Source organism: Fonsecaea monophora, assembly GCF_001642475.1.
Source record: "Fonsecaea monophora strain CBS 269.37 chromosome Unknown Scaff27, whole genome shotgun sequence".
NCBI lineage: Eukaryota > Fungi > Ascomycota > Eurotiomycetes > Chaetothyriales > Herpotrichiellaceae > Fonsecaea > Fonsecaea monophora.
In genome coordinates, this window is record NW_019173958.1 from 309,316 (window position 1) to 330,984 (window position 21,669).

A 21,669-nucleotide genomic window follows, 5' to 3' on the forward strand; every position below is an offset into this window, starting at 1 on the left:
CAAGGACGATGAAGGGGAGGAGGAAAGCGAGCACAGTCCATAGGTACTTTAGGTCGGACATGTTTGAAGCAGTGGTGGGCCAGGGGGCTTCGAAACTATGGATTCGGCACTAGTCCGCCGTGCCCGCCAAATTGTCCACACCCAATGCTTGATTGCCCACCGTTCATGCAATTTCGGCTCTCTGCAGGCTCCCAGAGTACCGAGTCCCAAATCATGAGAAGGAAGGACGCCATATGATGTATATTGTCCCTGCATGGAACTCTGTACAGATTGTGTATACTCAAATATTGTGGCCCTGCAGGAAGGGTGAGTTTTCAAGAGCGCGCCTTGGAGAAGAAACGCGTCAATGGCGTTGCGGGGAGGAGGAGGTGGTGGTGGTGGTGTTGATGGGTGGCCGTATTGGCGAAGCATTCTGACACACTTCTAAAGCCCCAAGTGCAGTAACGAGGAGCGAATGTCACGCGATGAGTTGCTGCCCCAGACGAAGAAAGGGCTACCTATGAATTACTGCAGTTAGTCGAAACTCGACCTGACAAAGATCAATACCTCATACTCGGAGTATTATCGTTATTGAACTGGGGCGACACTGTAAAGTCCGCGGCACAGAACTATTGGACACTTAGTTGCAGACCCGCGGTTCAGACTTTCGAATATGGAGCAACAGTTTAAGGGGCTAACAATGGCTCCTTGCCACAGCACAGGCAATGTCACAAATTATCATCGATTGCGTTGCCACTGATTTGCAGACTCGCATGACGACGTGATAGATTGTTGTCCCATGAAAACATTCAACTGGCTGTGAAGTGGCTGTGAAGAGCGAGACAATGCAGTACTTTCGTATTAGAGGTAGTTCAGGATAGGTATTTCCTATATAGGCTTAGTTTTGACGCGAGCTCTTGGCGACTGTGGGGCTTCTCAACTCCCCTTCAAGGTTGGTTGTGTCGTTGTTTACAAGGTCAACAACTGCCCTGGCGTATCAGAAACCGCACTGCTGAGTCTTCCAGAACCGTCAAGATAAGAGAGATAGTAACATCTCTCTGCGCTGCATGTATTGACAGTCGCATTTTCCTCGACCCAACTGCTGGGCGTTCCTGATTCAGCTTTCTCTCCGACTACACCGGTGTGATGGACTCCTCAATTTTTGACATTGATGATGGCTCAGACTTTGAACCCGCTACTGTATGTTCCAGCGCGTTTTCCAAGAGTGGAACGCAGTTCTAACAAAGCTACTCAGAAAACCAAGACCAAACCCGTCAAGAAAGCCTCTGAGACCAAGCCTGCGACAAAGAAGGCAGCAGCTCCAAAAGCGAAACCTGGCCCGAAGCCAAAGACCACCGTTCCCAAGAAGCGCGCAAAGAAAGACTCGGAAGATGAGGCCTCAGATGATGAGGCCGGTAACCCCTTCAACGATGAGTCCCTGCTTGAAGACACTCCTCCACAGGCAAAGAAGGCAAAGCCGAACCCAAACCCGGTCAAAGGGAGCCACAAGAAACCTCTCGGTGATGTCGTCAATGAAGCTTTAGGCCTCGATGGAGCGAGCGACTCTCCACAGCCTCAAAAGAAGAAGAAGCGCGTCTCAGAGCAATACCAGAAACTCACGCAGTTGGAACACATCATCAAGCGTCCCGACACCTACATTGGCTCAGTCGAGCGCACAGAGAGACAAATGTGGGTTTACAATACAGAGCAAGACTGCATGGAGTTTCGCGAGATATCTTTCGTTCCCGGTATCTTCAAGATCTTCGACGAGATCTTGGTCAATGCTGCGGACAACAAGCAAAATGACAAGAAGATGGATGAGATCCGTGTGACAGTCGACCGTGAAAAGGGGGAGGTCAGCGTGTGGAACAATGGCCGTGGTATACCTATCGAGATTCATTCGAAAGAAAAAATCTACATTCCAGAGATGATTTTCGGCCATCTTTTGACCGGCTCAAATTACGACGACAACGAACAAAAGATCACTGGTGGCAGAAATGGCTACGGTGCTAAACTTGCCAATATCTTCAGCACGGAATTCACAATAGAGACCTCCGACTCCAAGCAGAAGAAGAAATACAAACAGACTTGGACAAAGAATATGTCCGAGATGGGGAAGGCCAAGATTACTGATTCTAAAGGGGAAGACTATACCAAAGTGACATTTTACCCCGACTTTGCGAAATTCGGCATGACGGCCATGGATGACGATCTCGAAGCGCTTTTCAAACGTCGAGTTTATGATCTTGCTGGCACCTGCAAGGGGGTCAAAGTCAAGCTTAACGGCACCATGATTCCTATCAGAAACTTCAAGAAATATATTGAAATGTATACCAAAGCCATCAAGAAGGAGCGAGGCGAGGAGGCCGCAAATGACAACTCTGAAATCATCACAGAGTCTCCCGATCCTCGTTGGGAAATTGGCTTTGCCGTGTCTGATGGCTCGTTCCAACAGGTGTCATTCGTCAACTCCATCGCCACTACCTCAGGTGGTACACACGTCAATTATGTTGCTGACCAGATCGTCAACCGTCTCATGGACGTTGTCAAGAAAAGAAACAAGGGCGGTGCCCAAATGAAGCCGAACCAGATTCGCAACCATATCTTCGTTTTTGTCAACGCCCTTATTGTCAATCCAGCTTTCACTTCGCAGACCAAAGAGCAACTGACCACAAAAGCCAGTCAGTTTGGAAGCAAATGTCAGATTTCCGACGAATTTATGAAGAAGGTTGCAAAAACCGAAGTCGTCAGCAACATTCTTCACTTTGCACAGCAAAAAGCCGACCAGATCCTCAAGAAATCCGACGGGAGCAAACGAAGCCGCATGAACAACCCGAAATTAACCGACGCAAATAAGGCTGGCACGAGAGAAGGGCACAAATGTACTTTGATTTTGACCGAAGGTGATTCGGCAAAAAGTCTTGCGATGGCAGGACGTTCCGTGGTCGGTCCTGACCTATTTGGTGTGTTCCCGCTACGAGGCAAGCTTCTCAACGTCCGAGATGCTTCTATTGACCAGATCTCCAAAAATGCTGAGATTCAAAACATCAAGAACTTCCTGGGTCTGCAGCACAAGAAGGTATACACCGACACCAATGGTCTCCGATACGGACATCTCATGATCATGACGGATCAAGATCATGATGGAAGTCATATCAAAGGGTTGTTGATAAACTTCTTGCAAGTTCAATTCCCTAGCCTGCTCAAGATCCCCCAATTTTTGGTCGAGTTCATTACGCCCATTGTCAAGGTGTGGAAGGGCGACCCAAAGAATCCGACCCAATCTCGCTCTTTCTACACCATGCCAGAGTACGAGGCATGGAAAGAAGCTCATAAGCACGAACGTGGATGGGAGAACAAATACTACAAAGGGTTGGGAACAAGCACGGCAGAGGATGCTCAGCAATACTTCAATGATATCGACAAGCATCACAAAGAGTTCGACGTCATGAAGGATGACGAAGCTGCTTTGATCGAACTTGCTTTTTCCAAGAAGAAGGCGGACGAGCGAAAGGAGTGGCTGCGGCAATTCAAGCCAGGGACGTTTCTGGACCACACAACCAAAAACATTTCTTACACCGATTTTGTCAACAAAGAGCTAATCCTGTTCAGTATGGCCGACAACATCCGATCCATCCCCTCAGTGGTGGATGGTCTGAAGCCCGGTCAGCGAAAAGTCATGTATGCCTGCTTCAAGCGCAATTTAAAGAAGGATATGAAGGTTGCTGAGCTGGCGGGTATGGTTGGTGGTTTGACGGCGTATCACCACGGTGAAACATCTCTCCAGCAGACGATTGTTGGATTGGCGCAAAACTTTGTCGGATCGAACAATGTCAACTTATTGGAACCTTCGGGCCAATTTGGTACCCGAAACCAGGGCGGTAGCGATTCTGCAAGCGCCCGTTATATTTTCACCCGGTTATCGCCCTTTGCAAGGAAACTATTCCACCAAGCCGACGAACCCCTGCTCTCCTACAACCTTGATGATGACAGGAAGATTGAACCTGAGGTATACGTCCCGATTGTCCCCATGGTCCTTGTCAACGGTGCCGATGGCATCGGCACGGGCTGGAGCTCTTCCATTCCCAACTACAATCCAGAAGACATTGTGGAAAACCTGAAACGAAGAATGGCCGGTGAAGAGTGGAAGCCTATGCAACCCTGGTTCCGCGGATTCAAGGGTGAGGTCAAGGCTACTGGGCCTGATAGATATCAATTCAGTGGTATCATCCGCCAATCTGGTGACACTGAAGTTGAGATAACAGAATTGCCTATCCGCACATGGACGCAAGATTTCAAAGACCGCTTGGAAGAGATCCTCAAAGCAGAGAAGACCCCATCGTTCATTAAGGACTACAAGGATTACAATACCCATGACACGGTACATTTCATCATCCAATTGGACGAAAAGCACATGAAGTCGGCCCTTGAGGAAGGCCTTGTGGAAAAGTTCAAACTCACAAGGTCAGTGGCAACGTCAAATCTTGTGGCGTTTGATCCAGAAGGCCGTATCACAAAATATGCGAATGTCGAAGCCATCATGGACGAATTCTACAGCTATCGTCTGCAATTGTATGCCAAGCGCAAGGAGTGGCTTTTGCAAGAAATGCAAAAGGACCTCAGACGGCTCACGAATCAAGCTCGGTTTATTCAGATGATAATTGATGGGAAACTGAGTATCTCCAAGAAGAAAAAGGCTGTGCTCATTGCAGAACTTCAAAAGCTTGGCTTTGATGCGTTCCCAAAGACGCAAGATGCAGCTAAACAAGGTGAGACCGAGCCCGTTGTCGATGAGGATGATATCGAAGAAGATTCGGTTGACGCCAGCGCCTACGACTATCTTCTCGGCATGGCTCTGTGGTCACTGACACAGGAGCGAGTTGAGAGACTTCAACGACAGATCGGGGACAAAGAGGAGGAAATCGATGTTCTCATGAAGAAATCGAAAGAGGATCTCTGGAAACATGACCTTGACGAATTCATTGCGGAATGGAGGTTCCAGCTGGAGGACGAGCACAACCGCAAGCGCAACATCCGTAAGGGCCGTCGAGTCTCGAAGAAGTTTGCTACAGCAGCAACGACAAAGCCTACCATCAAGAAGCGAAAAGGACTCGGAGATGCGTGGGACGACGACTCTGATTTCCAGGAGTCTGCTCCCAAGGCAAAGAAGAGTGCGCCTGCTCCGAAGCCAGTTCAGGTTGCAAAACAGCGCTCCATTACAGCGTATGCTGCGCCGAAGACCAATGCCTTGAAGAATGCTTTGGAGAAGCGAGCCATGTATACTGATGGTGCCAGTGACCCTATTGAGGAGCCAGAGGACGGCGTTGCAAAGTCTGGCGATGATGACTTTGCCAACGGTGTCAAGGACGAGTCTGACCATGAGAACCCTATTCCCAAAGCTGCACCCCGGCAAGCACGTGCGGTCACCAAAAAGCCGACAAACTATGCATTGTTGAGTGACTCTGAGAGTGACAATGGAGATGACCTGCTCGCTGATCTTGGCGACATGGTGAAAGGTCTACCAAGCAATCTCAGCACCGATAGCGGTGCTGAAGCGCGTGCCCTTTTCTCCAATTCTGTTTCTCGTCCAGGCAGCAGTCATGGTTATAAGCCGGCTCTTAAGCCAGCTGCAAAAGCCTCGATGGACCTTTCAGATGATGAGACCGACTACAAGATGCTTGCTCCCCAGCAGTCACCGAGAAGATCAATCATTGTGACAAATAAGGATGACACCAATTTTGTCCAGGATTCCGACGAAGATGAAGCTTCAACGAAGCTCACGAAGAAGCCTGTAACCAAGAAGACAAAGAAGATTGTCAGCGACGATAGCGAGAGCGATGTCGCCCCGCCTAAAGCAAATAAGAAGGGCCCTGCCAAAAAAGCAGTGAAGGATGAGCCAGCGAAAACAAAGAAGGCGGCGCCGAAGAAACCGGCGGCGACAAAGAAGGTGGAACAATCTCCAGTCGCCAAGGCTTATGCTAAAAGACTTGCAAAGAAGAAAGTGGTGGATTCGGATGACGACATGGATGCTCTGGCAGATGATATTCTGAAGTCACCTTCAGCCTCCGAGTCGGACGAACCGGTTGCAAAGAAACCGGCGGCGAGGCCGGCCAGGCGAGCGGTGACTGTGAAGAAGCCGAGCGTCTACACTTTCGATGACGATGAGGACGATGAGGATACAGGTTTCCATGACGATGGTTCCTCGGCGGCATTTTCGGACGAATGATTATGCGACAAGGGCGACGGTTGGATGGATGAAGCACTGAGACAGTTGAGTGGGACATGGTTGGATGAGACATGAGATGGATGTGCATATGGACATCGTTTTGGAGTTCCGTGTTGGCTGCAATCGCATGGAGCTGCGGTTAGCACAAGATATCGTCCCGTGGGGATGCCGTTTTTTCTTTGACGACTCGACGTTGGCAAACTTCTGGGTCTTTCAAGATGACAATGCGTAATGGTCCCAATGGTTTCGGCGGGCTCATTGTTTTTGTAGTTTCAGCTGAGTTGGGCGCTATAATTGTCTCCAGTAGAATAAGACGAGCGAGGCCGAGGAAAGGAGCAGCAACAGGAATAAGGTAAACCGAACTGGAAGTTCCCGGAGTTTTATTATGTACGGACTCGACATCTTTTAGTCCTCTACTTCGCTGGGATAACTACATTAATCCTTCATCCTGGTAGATGTGCAATGCGTAAAGTGGGTTGAGTGGAGCTGCTGCTTGAGGTCATCTCTACAGAAAATCCGCACAAGGCTGACAAGGCTGACAAGGCTGACAAGGCTGAACAAAAAAAACCCCGAACTACTGATAGAAAAATTAGACGGAACCATAGTGCAAGGGTGTCGTGCACAGCTAGTATACGATAGTGCACGACAGCACCTCGGTATTGGTGTTTTGCGTGCTTTTATCTAGTGTCTGGGCCTCAGGGAGGCAGGGCGGCCAGGGATTTCAATTTAATTAATATTAACCTCGAGCTTTCCCTAAACTTGGCAATGCTTGGCAACTATAATATGAAGACAACAAAACAAAGACTCTATTTACCCGCATTGCTGTATAGTACATGTCTTTACCGATCGAATGGGATGTTGTCTCTTCTTACCTCGAAATGCATCACCCGTAAAGCGACTAAGATACTAGTCCTAGAATATCTCTAGATCTTGACAAACTCGTGTTCCTCGCTGCTGGCAAATCAGGAATTGTTCACGGAATTGACGAGGAAAGAGTTCTGGAAGAATACTATGGCAAGGAGAATGACGCTGATGTTGAGCGTCGGACGTTTGCCCGCCTCGGCTCACATCCAAATATTGTGAGATGTCTAGGCGCCACAGAGGAGGATTCCATAGTCCCCGAACGCGGGCAGCCCCTTCGGACATTGTATCAACAGACGAATGCAGATCAAATTCCATTGTGCAGAAGAGTTCGCTGGTCAATGGACGCTGCAGAAGGAACGCGATATATGCGTCAGAATGGGATAGTTCATGCTGACCTTGGTTGTAACAACATGATCTTAGTCAGAGATTGTTTAAAAATCATCGATTTCAAAGGTTGCAGCATTTACGGCGAAGAAACTACATCGTGTTATGAGTGATTCAGTTACCGACGATCAATATCGCCAATCAGTCAGAAGACCGACATTTTCGCGTACGGCTGCTTGTTGTACGAAATCACGACAAGCAAAAAACCCCGTACCATGAACTTGAAACACTGGACGATCGAAGACGCCTGGTCGAACAACAATATATGAATGGCCAATTCCCAGAAGTCGATCATCTGCCGTTTGGCGCGATAATGCAGGGTTGCTGGTGTGGAAATTTCTCTTCCATGCCTGAGGTGCTTCAGGCACTCGAAGCGGCCAGCTCAGTATTTGATGGCCAAGCCGATGACAAGTGGGAACCCCTTGGACGACTGGGCTCGCTAGTAAAACCTCTCCGTGTCTACTTGAGAAGAATCTGGTCATACTGGCGATCAAGGATCTTGGACATCTTGTTCGAGCTATTGGAAATAAAAGTGTCACATACACTCTTGCGGGGGCCTAGTGTATGGGTTCAACCCGAGAGCAAGATAAAGGGGTCTGGACACGGACCCTGAAGTGGCAGAAGGGGTCTTGCGAAAGGAAAGAAATCGAGCAGGGAACTCGAAACGGCGACCTGTTCTGCAAGACCGGAAGACTGAGGACATCAACAGCAGATTGGTCGCTGCCACAGATAAGCGGTGCAGCCAAGGCAACTCTCTCGACAATGCCCAGTGGCCTCTTCGACCACACTCAATCGCACAGTACTACCCGGTATCAATGATGAGCACGCGGGAGAGATTCAGATGTCGTCAGGGACAGAGAGGGGTCCACGCCGCAGATATTCTTAGTGGGGGAACTCTTGCTCAAAGAGGCGTACCCAGCAAGTACTTTAAGAGCCTCGAGAGTCAGGTTGCCTCATGGTTGTCTTTACATTTGCCAGGGGTGGGCAGATAGGTATGTCGAAACAGATTGATCCCTAGCTGCGCCTCAGCGCCACGAATGCAAAGTCGGCGAACGAGGTACCATCCATGACAGGAATACGCACAGCAGGGGAGTATGATAGCATAGGAGTGCGGAGAAGAGGCGTATTAGGAAAGCAAGAGAAAGAAATTGAGAGGCGTGGAAGTGAAGTCCGGATCGACCAAGGAAACCTCCCGATTCCCAGTTTGGGATCCTTTCGGCTACAAGAGGACTAGCAACTGTCCGAAGGCTTTGTACCCCTTCATGGCCGCGACCTGGTGACTGCATCCCTAGGGCGATGGGCTCTGTATCATCCGTGCATCTCCTGACGCAAGAATTTCTTTGTCTGTTCTATGACCATCGCAAGGCTGACCAACCAGTGGGTCGACTGTGCCACCCGTCAATGCAAGGTACCGGCGGCGGAGAAGGGAGCAAGGTCAACGTCTGGATGGCCAGACCAGCGACTTTCTTGATGGCTGTTAATTCCTCGGATGGAAGTTTCTGATTTGGCCGACAATTCACAGCTGTGTTTGCGATCCAGGCTTACTCTCAATCGAACAACGTGGCTCGAGGCATCTGGAGAATGGTCTGCAGGCATTGCGAACCCGGCCTCGCCCCTCTGGAAAGAGTCTCCTACCTCAACTAATGTCTGTCTTTATCTCAATGCCAACAATTGTCGATCTACGCTTTCAGCCATTTACCGTAATATGCTAGGAGCTCGGCTTGCAGTTGACCTAGCCGTGCGGGCACGCGCAACATCGATGAACTGAGCTTCAGAGTTCTGGTCTTTCAGGGGACTTGAGCCTCGCCTCTGCGCCATTCCGAACCCTCAAGGACGAACTCCTACACCGCTCATCTGGCGTGCCAGCCAAATTCACTACCGTGGGTACTTTGATTCGTCAAGAAGGACGATCATGGGGAGACCGCCTCGTCTACCACATGGCCTAGACTGGCTGCCTGCCTCAGTCATTGCATGTGTCCAAGGACATGCTCACCCGCTTCTTTTCTTTGTATCTCAAAGTGGAACTGAAACGGGATACAACCATGACAAGGCGATTTGTGCGGGTTATAAGATTCCAAGCTTTGTTGTGGCGTCTTTTCCAGGCTGTTGTTTGCCATTTGCTGTACCATCAAGCAGAATCTTTGTGCCAGCAGATATATCAAACCATCCTTGCAAGTATCGATTTTTCCACCACCTCGTATCTCTTTTACATTCACGGTGAATACTTTTCTCGGCATGGCTGCGATACATTCTCTTCTCAACCCGGTCAATGACGGAGAAAACTACGACAGTACCAACGACAGCCGGGACGAGGTGTCTGCCCACGACAGCCAAACCTCGGTAGCATCAGACACAGTTGGGAATGGACCAGACAAACGCATTCGAAAGAAGCAGAAGATGTGCAAAGACGCTGCAGTCTTCAAGCCGGGGGTCATCAAGGGGGAATGTCGATACCCACCCGACGAGTATCAAGACGAGCTGCTTGAGGCCAAACATCAGATGTACGAAGTCTACCCGATGGGTGACATAGCAACATACCCACGACACATCCCCTACAACAGTGAGAAGAAGTTGTTTTGGGACAAGACAGGCCGGGAGAGCTTTGAAGGTACTTCCCCCGGGGCACTTGATACATATTGCCCATCTAACCTTGTCTAGTATTCCAATATCAGTTCAAGATACCGGGAGAGTCAAACACATACACAATGCTGTGGGACTACAATATTGGCCTAGTCCGTACCACGCCATTGTTCAAGTGCGGCAACTATTCGAAGGTATGTAGTGGACCAAGTGATGTACGTCTGAGCTGACCGTATGCCTGAAGACAACACCCGCGAAGATGCTGAGCAGGAATCCCGGATTGAAAGAACTCTGCCACAGCATCACTGGAGGAGCTCTTGTTGCACAAGGTAGGCACCATACGTACGATTTGTGGCTGAGATTGAGGTTGACATGATGTCTAGGCTACTGGATTCCCTTCGATGCGGCCAAGGCAATGGCTGCCACCTTTTGCTGGAACATTCGCTACGCCCTGACGCCAGTGTTTGGAAAGGACTTCCCCAAGATCTGTCTGTCTCCCGACGCAGAGAACTTTGGGTCCATGCAGATTGATCCAGAGATTACCAAACGCTGTGCTCTGCAAGTTCGACAATACCGTGAACTTGAGAGCCTGATCACAACGGGGCCTTCGTCGGGCATATCCAGGCCTCAGACACCGCAGACGCCTCAAGTTCGTCCTCAACTCAGAATGATCTTGCCCAAGCCATATAAAGAGACTGATACCACGAGTGAATACTCGACGGACACGAGTCGTGAGGACAAGTATGAATTGTCTTCTCCCTCGCCGCAAATTGCCTTTACCAACCCTTGGTCTGCGGTCAACACTCCTCGTTCTCCTTCGCCCAAAATCTCTTTCAACAATCCATGGTCGCCATCCAGCACTACTCGGTCGTCTTCGCCGTGCGGGACATCTCGCAAAGGTCGGCTGGCTGCCAATATCCCGAGATCGCATCCCCCTCTTGACCTGTTGCCACCCCCTCGGAGGCCGTTGTTCTCCAACAATATACCAAGTGGTGTCGGGGCAGAAGATTCGGCTTTCGATATGTCACCCAGATCGGCTGTGCAAGCCATGGAGGTTGATGAAGACTATGATGGAGGCTCAGATGACTCTGATGATGCAAAGGAGAAGAATACTGTGATGGCAAGGAAGAAGTCCTCAAGGGGATTTACCGACACCAAGGCTGCCTATGTGTTGATGAAGTTGAAGACGCAGGGAGAGGTCTTCCAGGGGAAAGAGAAGTGCTTGAAGCGTCGAGCTTCCGCATAAGGGGTTGGTGTTTATCAGATGAAGAGACCGTGATCTGTTGCTGAGATGATTGATGGCTTGGAGGGAAATTCTTCTGCTACTTAGATTTGAATCAACACACCCATTAAATTTGACGATGTTTTTCTTCGTCTTGCTGATGTGATTTTGGTGGGTGCCTTCCTTCGATTGCTGCTGGCTGCCCCAGGTTTGAGTCAATAACATTCTCTTCGCTTTATCTTTTCGCTTCTTACGCTCTCTTTTCACTCACTACATCCACTAGTTGATTGTCTTTATCTCTACCACAGCTCTTCAGCGTTGTCCTGCAAAGGAGAGCTGGGTCTCTCTACGACCTGGCGCTTGTACTTTTATCACTCACTCATCGATCTGTAGCACCACCTCCAGAACCCACCACCCACATTCACGATGTCCGCTGCAAATTCACGAAACAAACTTTACACTTGCCGATACTGGGCTCTCGGGCCCCGGTGCCCAAATGTCGATGCATTTGGTGCGGTCGTCTGCGAGTTCGCTCACTGGGACACTGGTCGGTTGGCCAGCTCAATTCAGCAAAGAGGGACCTGCCTACCGTGGAAGCATTTTGGATTCTGCGGGCGAGGAGGTGGCTGTTGGTATGAGCATCAAGAGACAGGGGTTACGGGTCTTTATCAAGGCAGTATGGCTACTATGAGGGGAAAATAAAATAAGGCTAACAGTATCCAGCTGTCGAACTGGCGGGCTTCGAGCTCCAAGTTGCAGATGCTGCCACCAAGGCCGGGTTCAACACTTTCAACCATGAAGCCCTGTTCAATCTCATCTGGGCTGTCAAGCGACTGGCCTTGCAGGCGGGAACTTTCCATTCTAGCCGGAGTCGTCTACTCAACGATCCCATATACCCTGATAGGTATCGTCCTAGGGATGTAGATGGCAACGCAAAGGGAAAAAGAAGTGCAGTTACCATACAAACCCCGGCCAACCATACCGTCGAGTTGAAATTCCACCCTGTCCAGCCTCTGATGAGAAAGAGGCCTTTGCAGGACATAAAGGAAGAAAACGTGATCGACTTGACCTTTTCAGACGATGAACTCGAGGGCGCAGACTCGCAAAACACCACATTCAAGCGTCAGAAAATAGTCAACAGGAGCAATTTCCGCCTTGGATTCCCCACCGCCATCCATCGGAAAACTATGCCTTTCACTTCTGTCGGAATGTCCTCGAAGCCGCCCTCTAAACCTGCCCGCAAACGTGCAAACAACCTGGCCCGGGACTCTGCGGCCGCTTCTTTCCCAATCTTGCCAAAGGCGGTTCTCCCAGCTCAAGACGAGATTTGCAAGCAACTCCTTTTGGTCAAGGCCAAGCTCGATGATGCCAGGCGGAGCATGAATGCATGCCAAGGAACGATGAAGGCATTATTTGACGTGCATTATGAGAGATTTGATGAGGATAGGATGATGGACGCTCTTCAGAAGCTGAGCGGCTACATGAATAAGGTCTATGATGGTAGCAAAGATGGTGCAGAAGAGGCTGAGAAGGCTATTGGATTGCTCAGGGGACGTGAAGGATAATACTCTGTGAATGAGACAACTTGTGGGACATTTGAAAGCAGCAATGGGTGATAGGCGTATGGGGTTTCTACCAGCAACATGGGAACTGCAAGAGCAGAAAGGGTTCAGGGCGAATTCGCCGCGAGGGGAACTCGTTGCGTGCGGGTGTGTAGGTGTAGGTGTTTAAGATCTGTTTTGCGGCAGATGGCTGTAGCTGTGGACAAAGACTTGACATGGTGATTGATAGCAGAGAGATTCTTCATACGAGGCTGGCATTATGAAGCATTAGGAGGCATGTGCAGAGCCAATTCTCGGCGTTGAGGCTGCGTAGTTCATGGCTGTTGCTGGTGTTTGAGATCTTGACACCACCATCTACCCTCGCAATCTCCAGTCTCATGATGCCAGCCTCCTGACTCCAGCCATATCGATCTCATTGAGATGAGAAACTCTGTCGCACTTCTCGACTGCTCCCGTATGACGGCTCCAGTGCGATAGCCAATGAATCAAGGGGTGATTGAAGAGTGGCGAATTACTCCCATTGGGCGAGCGCAGGGCGAGATACCGTCACACTTGCAATCACCGCTGGGCTCGTTGCAAATTACGACCCGGGCCACCGCACTATACTGTACTTTGCATGGGAGAACATCACGCAGAGCGACTCAATCAAAAGAGGCTCTACGACATTGTCCCTTGAACGAGCGGAAAGTCTCGTGTCAAGATGGCCTGCGTCAACACCACCAGGCGAGAGGAGGGTGGCAAGCGCTGTAAGTGTCCTTGAAAGTCCAGAGCACAGGAGAGTGAAGGAATTCACGTGGTACCGCGACGGCAATGAGGAAACATATGCATTCTGCCGCACCGTGGTAAACATGGAGATCAGATCAAGTTTGTCGACAATCGGGACTTCACATCTGCGATATTCACCCACCGCACAAAATCTTCACGTTCGTCGGATCGCTTTGGTCACCTGGACGATATTACCCCTTTCACGCGCTGCAACGAGGACAAGTCATACCGACGAGATTCTCTTTCATTGCCTGAATCAATGACCACGACTATGTTCAGCCGCAAGCACGTTGTCCTGTCGCAAGCACACTCTTTCCAGTAGCGACACCGTCACCATCAGAGTCAGCGCAGCTTCATCGATTTCATCCTCTGAGAGTCGACGACAGTGATCACCCATCGACGCTCCGACAATGGCCACTCAACAGAACGACAACAGTGGACAAACTAGTCTAGCGATCTCCCCTTCCCTCATCGTCGGCATAGTCATTCTCGCCTCGTTCGCGTGCACCATCATTTTCGCCAGTATTTTTCGCTACTGCCGTCGCGGTCAGTCCGCTTTGATCGATCCTGAGTCCATGGACGAAACAGGCGGGACCGATTACTACAATCCCAATAAACAACGATCGGCAGCGCAGGTCGCGAGGTTGAGAGAGGTCCGATGGGTCAATAATATGTACGCGTGGGAAAGAGGCCGGCAGGCACGGCTGGCTATTGGAGAGATCAGACCGACCACCATGCTGATGGGACGGAAAGGAGAGAACAAGAACTGGGATGAATATACCATCGCAGGGGACAATTCGTGGCAGAATGTGAGTTTCGTCGGAAATTCTCTCGCCCCGTCATTTGAGAACGTGCCAGACACATCATACTGACATCAAGGTGATGTTAGGATATGGGCACTGGCAACGCCAAGGGTGGATGCTCCCATGCTCCGTATTTCTACAATGTCGAGGATCCCTACGCACGGTGTAACTCGCAACAACGTCTCAGTCACCTCGCCCCTCCAACAGATCAATTCCGAAACTCTTACCAGTCCACTTGCAGCGGCAATGGATATCTTCCTCGTTACCCGTCTGCACTCCTTCCACCTCCTGTTAATGGTCGACGTGATGCACTGCTTCCTGGAACAGTGGCTCAGAAAAGCCCCCTGAGGAACGAGTATCAATTTGAAGGCCACGAGCAAGGTCCAAGCGCCACGTTTAGCCCCGGACCACCTTTCATGCACAATAGGGCAGAAGATGTTGCTATGCATCACTTTGACGGTCGTCAAAGTCCCTTTGTCAATCCCAAAATCACAGTCAGCGATGAAAGCCAGGCTACTGCATACATGCGATCTCCACCGACGCTAGCATACGATCACAATTTCGAGACTGTCGCGCTCGATGGCAACGCTGAGATTGCTACGGACAACTGGAACGCGGACACGAATCAACGCAGTAATTTGAGCCCAAGCCCAGAGGTTAGAGATCATAGGCCCTCGGTGATTGTAACAAACGACGAGCCGTATCCCCAACTCCAACTACAGTTCTTGCCACAATCTCTCTCCCAGCAATCAGTCAGTGTGTACGATGACGGAGAGGTTGGAAAATGCAATGGATCGAGTGAGAGTCCGGTGATGCATTCTTTGGGAAGGGAAAGCCAACAGAACAATGAACGATTCGAAGAGAATGAGAGGAACGCAAACGGCCACAACGAGATCCGGCGAGAAAATGTCAAAGACATGATTCAGGAGTGGGAGAGGGCGAATGGAAGCTTTGGCAGGAGTCACTGACTGCCGCCGCATAGTACATGGGGCAGTCGAAATGTTCTGCTGATAGGTGGGGAGTGTCCATTACGAAGTCGATCAAAAATTCAAGATACAAACCCAGTTGGGATCAGGATGGATGTGCGACAAGTTGAGCTACACACTGAAGGTGCCTTGGGATAACAGCGACAAGCCTTTCTGGCTGGAAAAAGTATTTGCTGTGCTTGGTGGAACAAGATGCAGAATAAGGCTGTGGCCCCTGAAATACAAGAACTCGCAATGTCGTCTCCGGTTTCTTCGCCTTCCGCTAACAAGGCTTGCTTGACTGATCTCACTGGGTCTGGGAATCGTGTCTTTTGCAGCCTCCATTCGATGTCGTGTTCATTTCTCTGTCCGCTGGTCGAAACAAACTACGTCCAAAAACCCTCGTTTTGAAGACCCTGTGGATTTGCCCTTGAGGTGTTTCTGGTTGAGGACCTTTCAACTCCACCTCGTAGTCTCTGTCGCGAGGACTTGAACATCCATCCTGCTGTGAGCAGCCTGTAAGATATAAGAAGGTTCTGTTTCTCTCGCGACGACCTTGATGTCCTTCATCTATGTAGGTTGGTATCCTACGTTGCTTCCCACGAATATTCGATCTACGAGGCGCTCAGACTTCCTCACATCCTTTCTCTGATAAATACCGTACCTACTCCAAGTACTCTCCTCCACCGCATTTCAAGATGCGCTTCTCCTTTCACGTCGTCGCCCTTGGGCTTGTCACCTTACTGTCGTTGGTCAGGGCGGCTCCCTTCAGTGCCGTGTCCGTGGTACAGGTCATTGGTCGATTCACGACCATCACGGCTTCGGTCTTCGCCGAGCCGACAAGCGTGTCGAGCTCGACGGTGGGGTGTGTGGCGGACACTGGTACTCGTCATGCAGAGCCAACGGCAACGCTGGTCGCAAGGGAGGAGAGCGCCACACATACGCCCAGCCCTGTGTTAAATGAGGACTCCAGCCCTCATCCGCTTGGGCGTCCGGACCTGGTCGTTCCCACATTGGTAACGGCGACGTCCACGGCGCCTGCGGAGGACGTGGCTCCGACTTCCTACAGCTGGTGCAGCCGGTGCGGTCTCGGCCCTGTCATGATGAGTGCTGCGGTGCCAGCTACTTTGGCAACAACCTCGGTGTCGGCACAGGAAACCTACACGAACGCACTTGGCGAGGACGATGTCGACGACGTCTTCCCGAGCCACAGCGCCAACCACAGTAAGTCAAGTCGAACTATCCACCAGATCAGGAAGGCTCACTAGTGGCAGCATTCGCCATCAGAGACGTCGCCGCACAGATGTCCTATTCAAAAGGACCGCCAGACGAGGGCGTCCGACGGTGTCCACACGGCCAACACGCGGTGCTGAAGCCAGGCCAGGGCGAGTTTAAGTCCAACGGTTGCGGGATCGGCCTCTTTGCAGATCCTCCTCCTGGAAGTGGAAAGTTTGGACAGTGCTGCATCGAGCACGGCAAGTGTGTTGGTAAGTATTTCCCCCAAATCTCCAAGACTGCCTTTTGTCCCTCAGACTGCTGATTCGTGTCTTCCCTCTGCGTTCCTCTCCCGGTAGCCGGGTGTCCCACCGATGAACTCCGTACATGCAATGATGCACTTCTAAAGTGCATGAACGACGTGTGCGACCACCAAGGTGGCGTCTTTGGGTGGCTGTTGAAGGGGTGGTGTACGGTTCAGAGGGATGTCTACGATGGGTCAGTTCGGGGTCCGGGGTCGAGGGATTATTTCATGGAGGTATCACGGGACAGGTGCAGATGTGTTGACGACGGTACTTAGGTATCTGGGTAGTTGAGTGTTGAAAGAGTGAGTGGAAGTAGGTAGGGTTAAATGCGGTGTGGCTTTGCATTACATATTGTACCAAGTCTCTCGTGGAGAAGATCATCAGTCTTCCCCAGGAATCGTCCGCATGCTCTGCATATTTCCCCGCCACGGCTCACCACAATTTCCAATTACTGAACTTATCCGGGCATGCCAACTCAAGAGTGAGACACATACCTTGGACCTCGACCGGATATCTACGTCTGTTCTTCTCGACTCTTGCAGTCGCTCCAGTCGACCAGCCTGCTGAGAACACAGGTGGCCCAAACATCCGCGCTTTGCTGCGCCCGCGGGATTCTTCCTCATGTCAGGCCACGTCCCAACGCTACCCCGGGCGGCCTGCGGCTCCTGTCACGCGCGGAAGATAAAATGCGATCGCCGTCCCGGAACCTGCAGCGCCTGCTCAAAGATCCAAATCCCCTGCCGATATCCCCCGACCGAGCAGCTCATGAGACGTCGCATGCCGAGGGGGCCCTACAAGAAGAGGAAATCACGGCGGGAGAGAGAATCGGAAGATCTGGTCAAGACGATGGCAGAGGGATGCACAGAGTTGGGAGGGGACGCTGTCTCCAGTGCTGGCCCGAGCTCTCTGACTTGTCCTGCGGCCTCGCCAGGCTTGAGATTATCTGCGGATGCGCAGGAACGTCGATATGAAGACCAGGGAACGGCGAGTCAGACTTCTAGGGCTGCGTCCACATGCTTTGGGTTCGCCGACAAGACGCCTGAAATCTCTGGCCATCTGAGCGAAACAGGTAGCAGCTTTTCAGCTTTAAACTTCGCGACTAACGTTGATCTATCGGCGGGGGCTTCTATACCCTCGGATCTGCTCCCCGCAGAGCCACTGAACTCTTGGTCGCTCTGGTCTCAAGTTCTCGAGCTGTGGGCCGTCTACAGAAGCCACATTGACCCCGTCGTTAAGCTAATCCATTGTCCGTCCTTTTCAGAACACATTCTCCGTGCAGCATCCGACTCTTGGGCGGCCGATTGTAGCCTGCGGGCGCTTGTTTTCAGCATTTGCTATGCTGCGGTCGATGTTCTTTCCCCGGGCGAGGTCGAAAGTCGATTCCGGCAGAAAAAGGCCGTTCTCGCGTCCCTGTACATGCAAAGGATGCATCAAGCCTTGGAACAGGCGGCATCCCTCCACAGGTCCTCTTTATATGTCCTGCAAGCCCTTGTTCTTCACACAGTAAGTCTGCAAGCTTGGTGAACTTATTCAGCTCAAAAGTTTGTGTTTAGATCTGCCTTTTGCGGCGGTCTGGGGACGATGTGCGAGTGGGCACGGCTCTGCTTGATCGGGCCGTCTCAGAAGCGCGCCTCTTGCTCCCAGACAGTGGTGACAGCCGCCGCGACGACCTATCTCTTCTTGAAATGCAGCTCTGGCGTCGCTGTTGGTGGACGCTATACGTTCTCGATTACCACAGGGCCCTAAAACACGGCCATGCTCCAAGTACTATCTTCCACTCCCAGCAGGTTGCGCTACCATTAAACCTGAATGACATCGACCTAAACCCCACCATGCGACAGCTTCCGGTCCCCAGGAAATCAATCACTGAGATGTCATATTTGCATCTTGTCGTTGAATTGACGAGGCTTGACGCTACATTGCGATATTTCAAGACCGGGGAGCCGGGATCCAACCATGACCAAACCCTCGGATCCACTATCAACGAACAGGTGCGAGAGGTGGAAGTTAATATCATACGGCATTGCGAGACTTCTCGCCCGTTTGACTGGCTCACGTTATTAACTGCGAAAGCAATGCTGGTATGAGTGGATCTGCAAAACCTGGCCTTTATATACGTTCTAATGCCAATGTCCAGAATCCGATCGAGATTCAGCTGCTTGAATTGGGACAAGAGACTTATACGATCGACAAGTCCCTAAGCTGTGCCGCCCGGGTCGATCTCTCTGAGAGGACCTTCTCACTCGGCCTTGACGTGGTGGAGTGCTGGTATATTTTGAAAACTAACCCAGATCTGACATCGTGGAGTTGGTACACTGACACTTTCGGGCGCGAATACGATGCGGGTTACATCACGTCAGAACTGGCTCGTCGACCAGAGTCAGAGCAACGGGCACGCGCCCAGATCCTGCTCGAGCTTGAGTGCAACAGGAAAGGCTACGCATGAAGGGACCTAGCAGGATTCGGTTGCGTTACTCAAGGGCGAGAATAATGTCCTTATGATGATGCGCACGAGTTGTCAGCGTTCATGGACTGAATGAGACGAGCTATCAGCGCTGCGAAACTCGAAAGGTCGACCCATTCTAGCTGCGTGATTGCCCAGCATTTGGAAGAGCCAGAGAGATTTATAACACCCTCGTCACGCCTCACGTTTCGTGCCGTCCCCAACGCGTCTGTCTTGGCAATTCTGTATCTGTGCAGACTCTACACTAGAAACACGGCTTCGGCTCAGCCATCGCTCCGAGAATATTTGAGATCTGACTGCCGTCTCTGAATCCTCGGCCTCGATACAGCTAGGCTCCGCCATACCCCGGACCTTCTGGAATTCGGCACCGAATTTCCACGGGTCGGGACTAGACTAGACTCGATTCCACTCGATTCGATCCGACTCGAGTCGACAACCCATGATCATCCAACAAAGTATCGATGTGTGATGTCGTAGTCTTGAAAAGGTGGACATACAAAGAAACAATGCACCGTCAGTGGTATTTGCCGTGAACGTGAGCCGAACATATTCATTAGGGAGACCAGCTAGCTGGTTCAAGAAGAGCAAAGGATCGAATTCATGGCTACCCGTACCCGTACTCGTACTCGTAACAATACAAGCAACAGGTGACAGGTGACTGGCGGACAAGACTGATGATCTCCTCCTGGGGAGTTTCTCCACTTTTCATACTCTGCGGGCCAAATGAGGATACAGTGGAAGAGATGTTAAACTAACCTAACCCATTACGGATTGTTCTCACCACACACACACACACACTCACACACACATACCACACATCAAAGACCCCGCTTTTCATCCGCCATCATATCTCGTCCCAACTTCCAACGGCCTCTAGAGAGAGTCCAAGGTCGCGTGGAGAGGGGATTTGTTATTTACCCCTACTCTGTCTCTGACCGAGAGATTCACGTGCAGAATGTGTAGCTAGCTTGCGACCTTGCTACCTAGCAGGTCAGAGGGGGTCCACCAGGGTATAAGACAATCCTACCACCTCGGACGTCTCTAATACAAATACTACGAGAGAGAGAGAGAGAGGAAACCTGAAATCAAATTCACGCTATGAAACATGACCATTCTGGGAAAAGACTCCAAGATCCTGATTGCGGGCGCCGGACCCTCGGGTCTCGCGCTGGCACAGATGCTTCGCAAGGAAGGCATCAACTTTGAGATTTTCGAGCGCGATGTGTCGCGGTCTCAGGGTTGGTCCGTGGGGCTTGATAAGTGGGTTGTACCAAATTCTTTTTTTTTTTTTGTTTTCCGGTTTGCGGGTGAGTGAGTGAGGTCTGATGGAATCTGATGCCCGTGAATGTGAAACAGGTGTCTGGTCGAGTTGGAGCGACTCCTCCCTGGGGACATTGCCGGGTTCGCCACGCTGAGTCCGAACTACGCGCTCAAGAGGCTCGACTCGTTCGCTGTCATGGACGGGACCACCCACCAGGTCGTCGGGGTGACGGGGTCAAAAAGCCTCGAGGAGCACGGCAGCAGGATGTTCTTCTGTCCGCGCGAGAAGATCCGGAACCTCTTGACACCGCACACGAACCTCCAGACGGGCAAGCACGTCACCGGCTACAGCGACGACGCGGACGGCGTGACGCTGCACTTTAAAGACGGCACCACCGCCCGAGGCGCGCTGCTCGTCGCCGCCGACGGGGCCCGGTCCACGGTGCGCAAACAGCTGCTGGAGCGCAGCCCGCTGATCCCCACCAACTTTGTCGTGATCCACGGCGTCGTCCGGCTCGGCCAGGACCAGTGGCGGCCCATCCTCGAACACTCGTCGTGTGGCATCCTACTCGGGACCGACACGTGCAAGTTCTACTTTCTGCTCATCGAGCACTGCGACGGCGACGGCAATGGCGATGCCTTATTCAACTGGAACGTGTCGTACCGCAGCGACGACGTTGCAGTCGACGACAGCTGGGCGTCCTCGGCCACCGCGGAACAGCTCCTCCAGAAGGCGCTGGCGGTGATCAAGGACTTTCCACCCTTTCTGGTCGACGGGATCCAACGCACGCCGCTCGAGGGGATCCAGCGCCCGCCGATCAAGTTGGTCGAGACGGTCCTCCCTGATCAGCTCCTGCCTCGCGGTAACGTCACGTTGATGGGCGACGCTGCGCATTCAATGGTATATCTTTCCACCCTCACCTCACCCTTGGCCACATTGTTTAGTTTCTTGAACCACCACACACACACACACACACACACACACACACACACACACACACACACACACTACACACTACCGAGCCTAGACGAGCTAGAAGCAGCTGCGAAGCACACCAAGGACATAGGCGGCAGT

At 51.4% G+C, this 21,669-nt stretch overlaps 5 protein-coding genes across 5 annotated transcripts; all 5 read left to right on the top strand.

Annotated features, from left to right (window-relative positions):
• Positions 1-1,125: 1,125 nt before the first annotated feature.
• On the top strand, positions 1,126-6,205 carry AYO21_04741 (hypothetical protein; the record flags this gene model as incomplete). Its single annotated transcript, XM_022654713.1, has 2 exons — positions 1,126-1,179; positions 1,235-6,205. The coding sequence occupies 2 exons, from the start codon at positions 1,126-1,128 to the stop codon at positions 6,203-6,205; spliced, it is 5,025 nt and encodes a 1,674-aa protein (XP_022513080.1).
• Positions 6,206-9,688: 3,483 nt separating this feature from the next.
• Positions 9,689-11,279, top strand: AYO21_04742 (hypothetical protein; the record flags this gene model as incomplete). The annotated part of the gene is made up of 4 exons (XM_022654714.1): positions 9,689-10,061; positions 10,112-10,227; positions 10,278-10,362; positions 10,417-11,279. The coding sequence occupies 4 exons, from the start codon at positions 9,689-9,691 to the stop codon at positions 11,277-11,279; spliced, it is 1,437 nt and encodes a 478-aa protein (XP_022513081.1).
• A 472-nt stretch (positions 11,280-11,751) lies between these two features.
• AYO21_04743 (hypothetical protein) lies at positions 11,752-12,820 on the top strand (the record flags this gene model as incomplete). The annotated part of the gene is made up of 2 exons (XM_022654715.1): positions 11,752-11,887; positions 11,979-12,820. The coding sequence occupies 2 exons, from the start codon at positions 11,752-11,754 to the stop codon at positions 12,818-12,820; spliced, it is 978 nt and encodes a 325-aa protein (XP_022513082.1).
• Positions 12,821-13,992: 1,172 nt separating this feature from the next.
• Positions 13,993-15,353, top strand: AYO21_04744 (hypothetical protein; the record flags this gene model as incomplete). Its single annotated transcript, XM_022654716.1, has 2 exons — positions 13,993-14,391; positions 14,472-15,353. The coding sequence occupies 2 exons, from the start codon at positions 13,993-13,995 to the stop codon at positions 15,351-15,353; spliced, it is 1,281 nt and encodes a 426-aa protein (XP_022513083.1).
• Positions 15,354-16,048: 695 nt separating this feature from the next.
• AYO21_04745 (hypothetical protein) lies at positions 16,049-19,316 on the top strand (the record flags this gene model as incomplete). The annotated part of the gene is made up of 5 exons (XM_022654717.1): positions 16,049-16,574; positions 16,625-16,837; positions 17,802-18,373; positions 18,424-18,951; positions 19,008-19,316. The coding sequence occupies 5 exons, from the start codon at positions 16,049-16,051 to the stop codon at positions 19,314-19,316; spliced, it is 2,148 nt and encodes a 715-aa protein (XP_022513084.1).
• Positions 19,317-21,669: the final 2,353 nt, after the last annotated feature.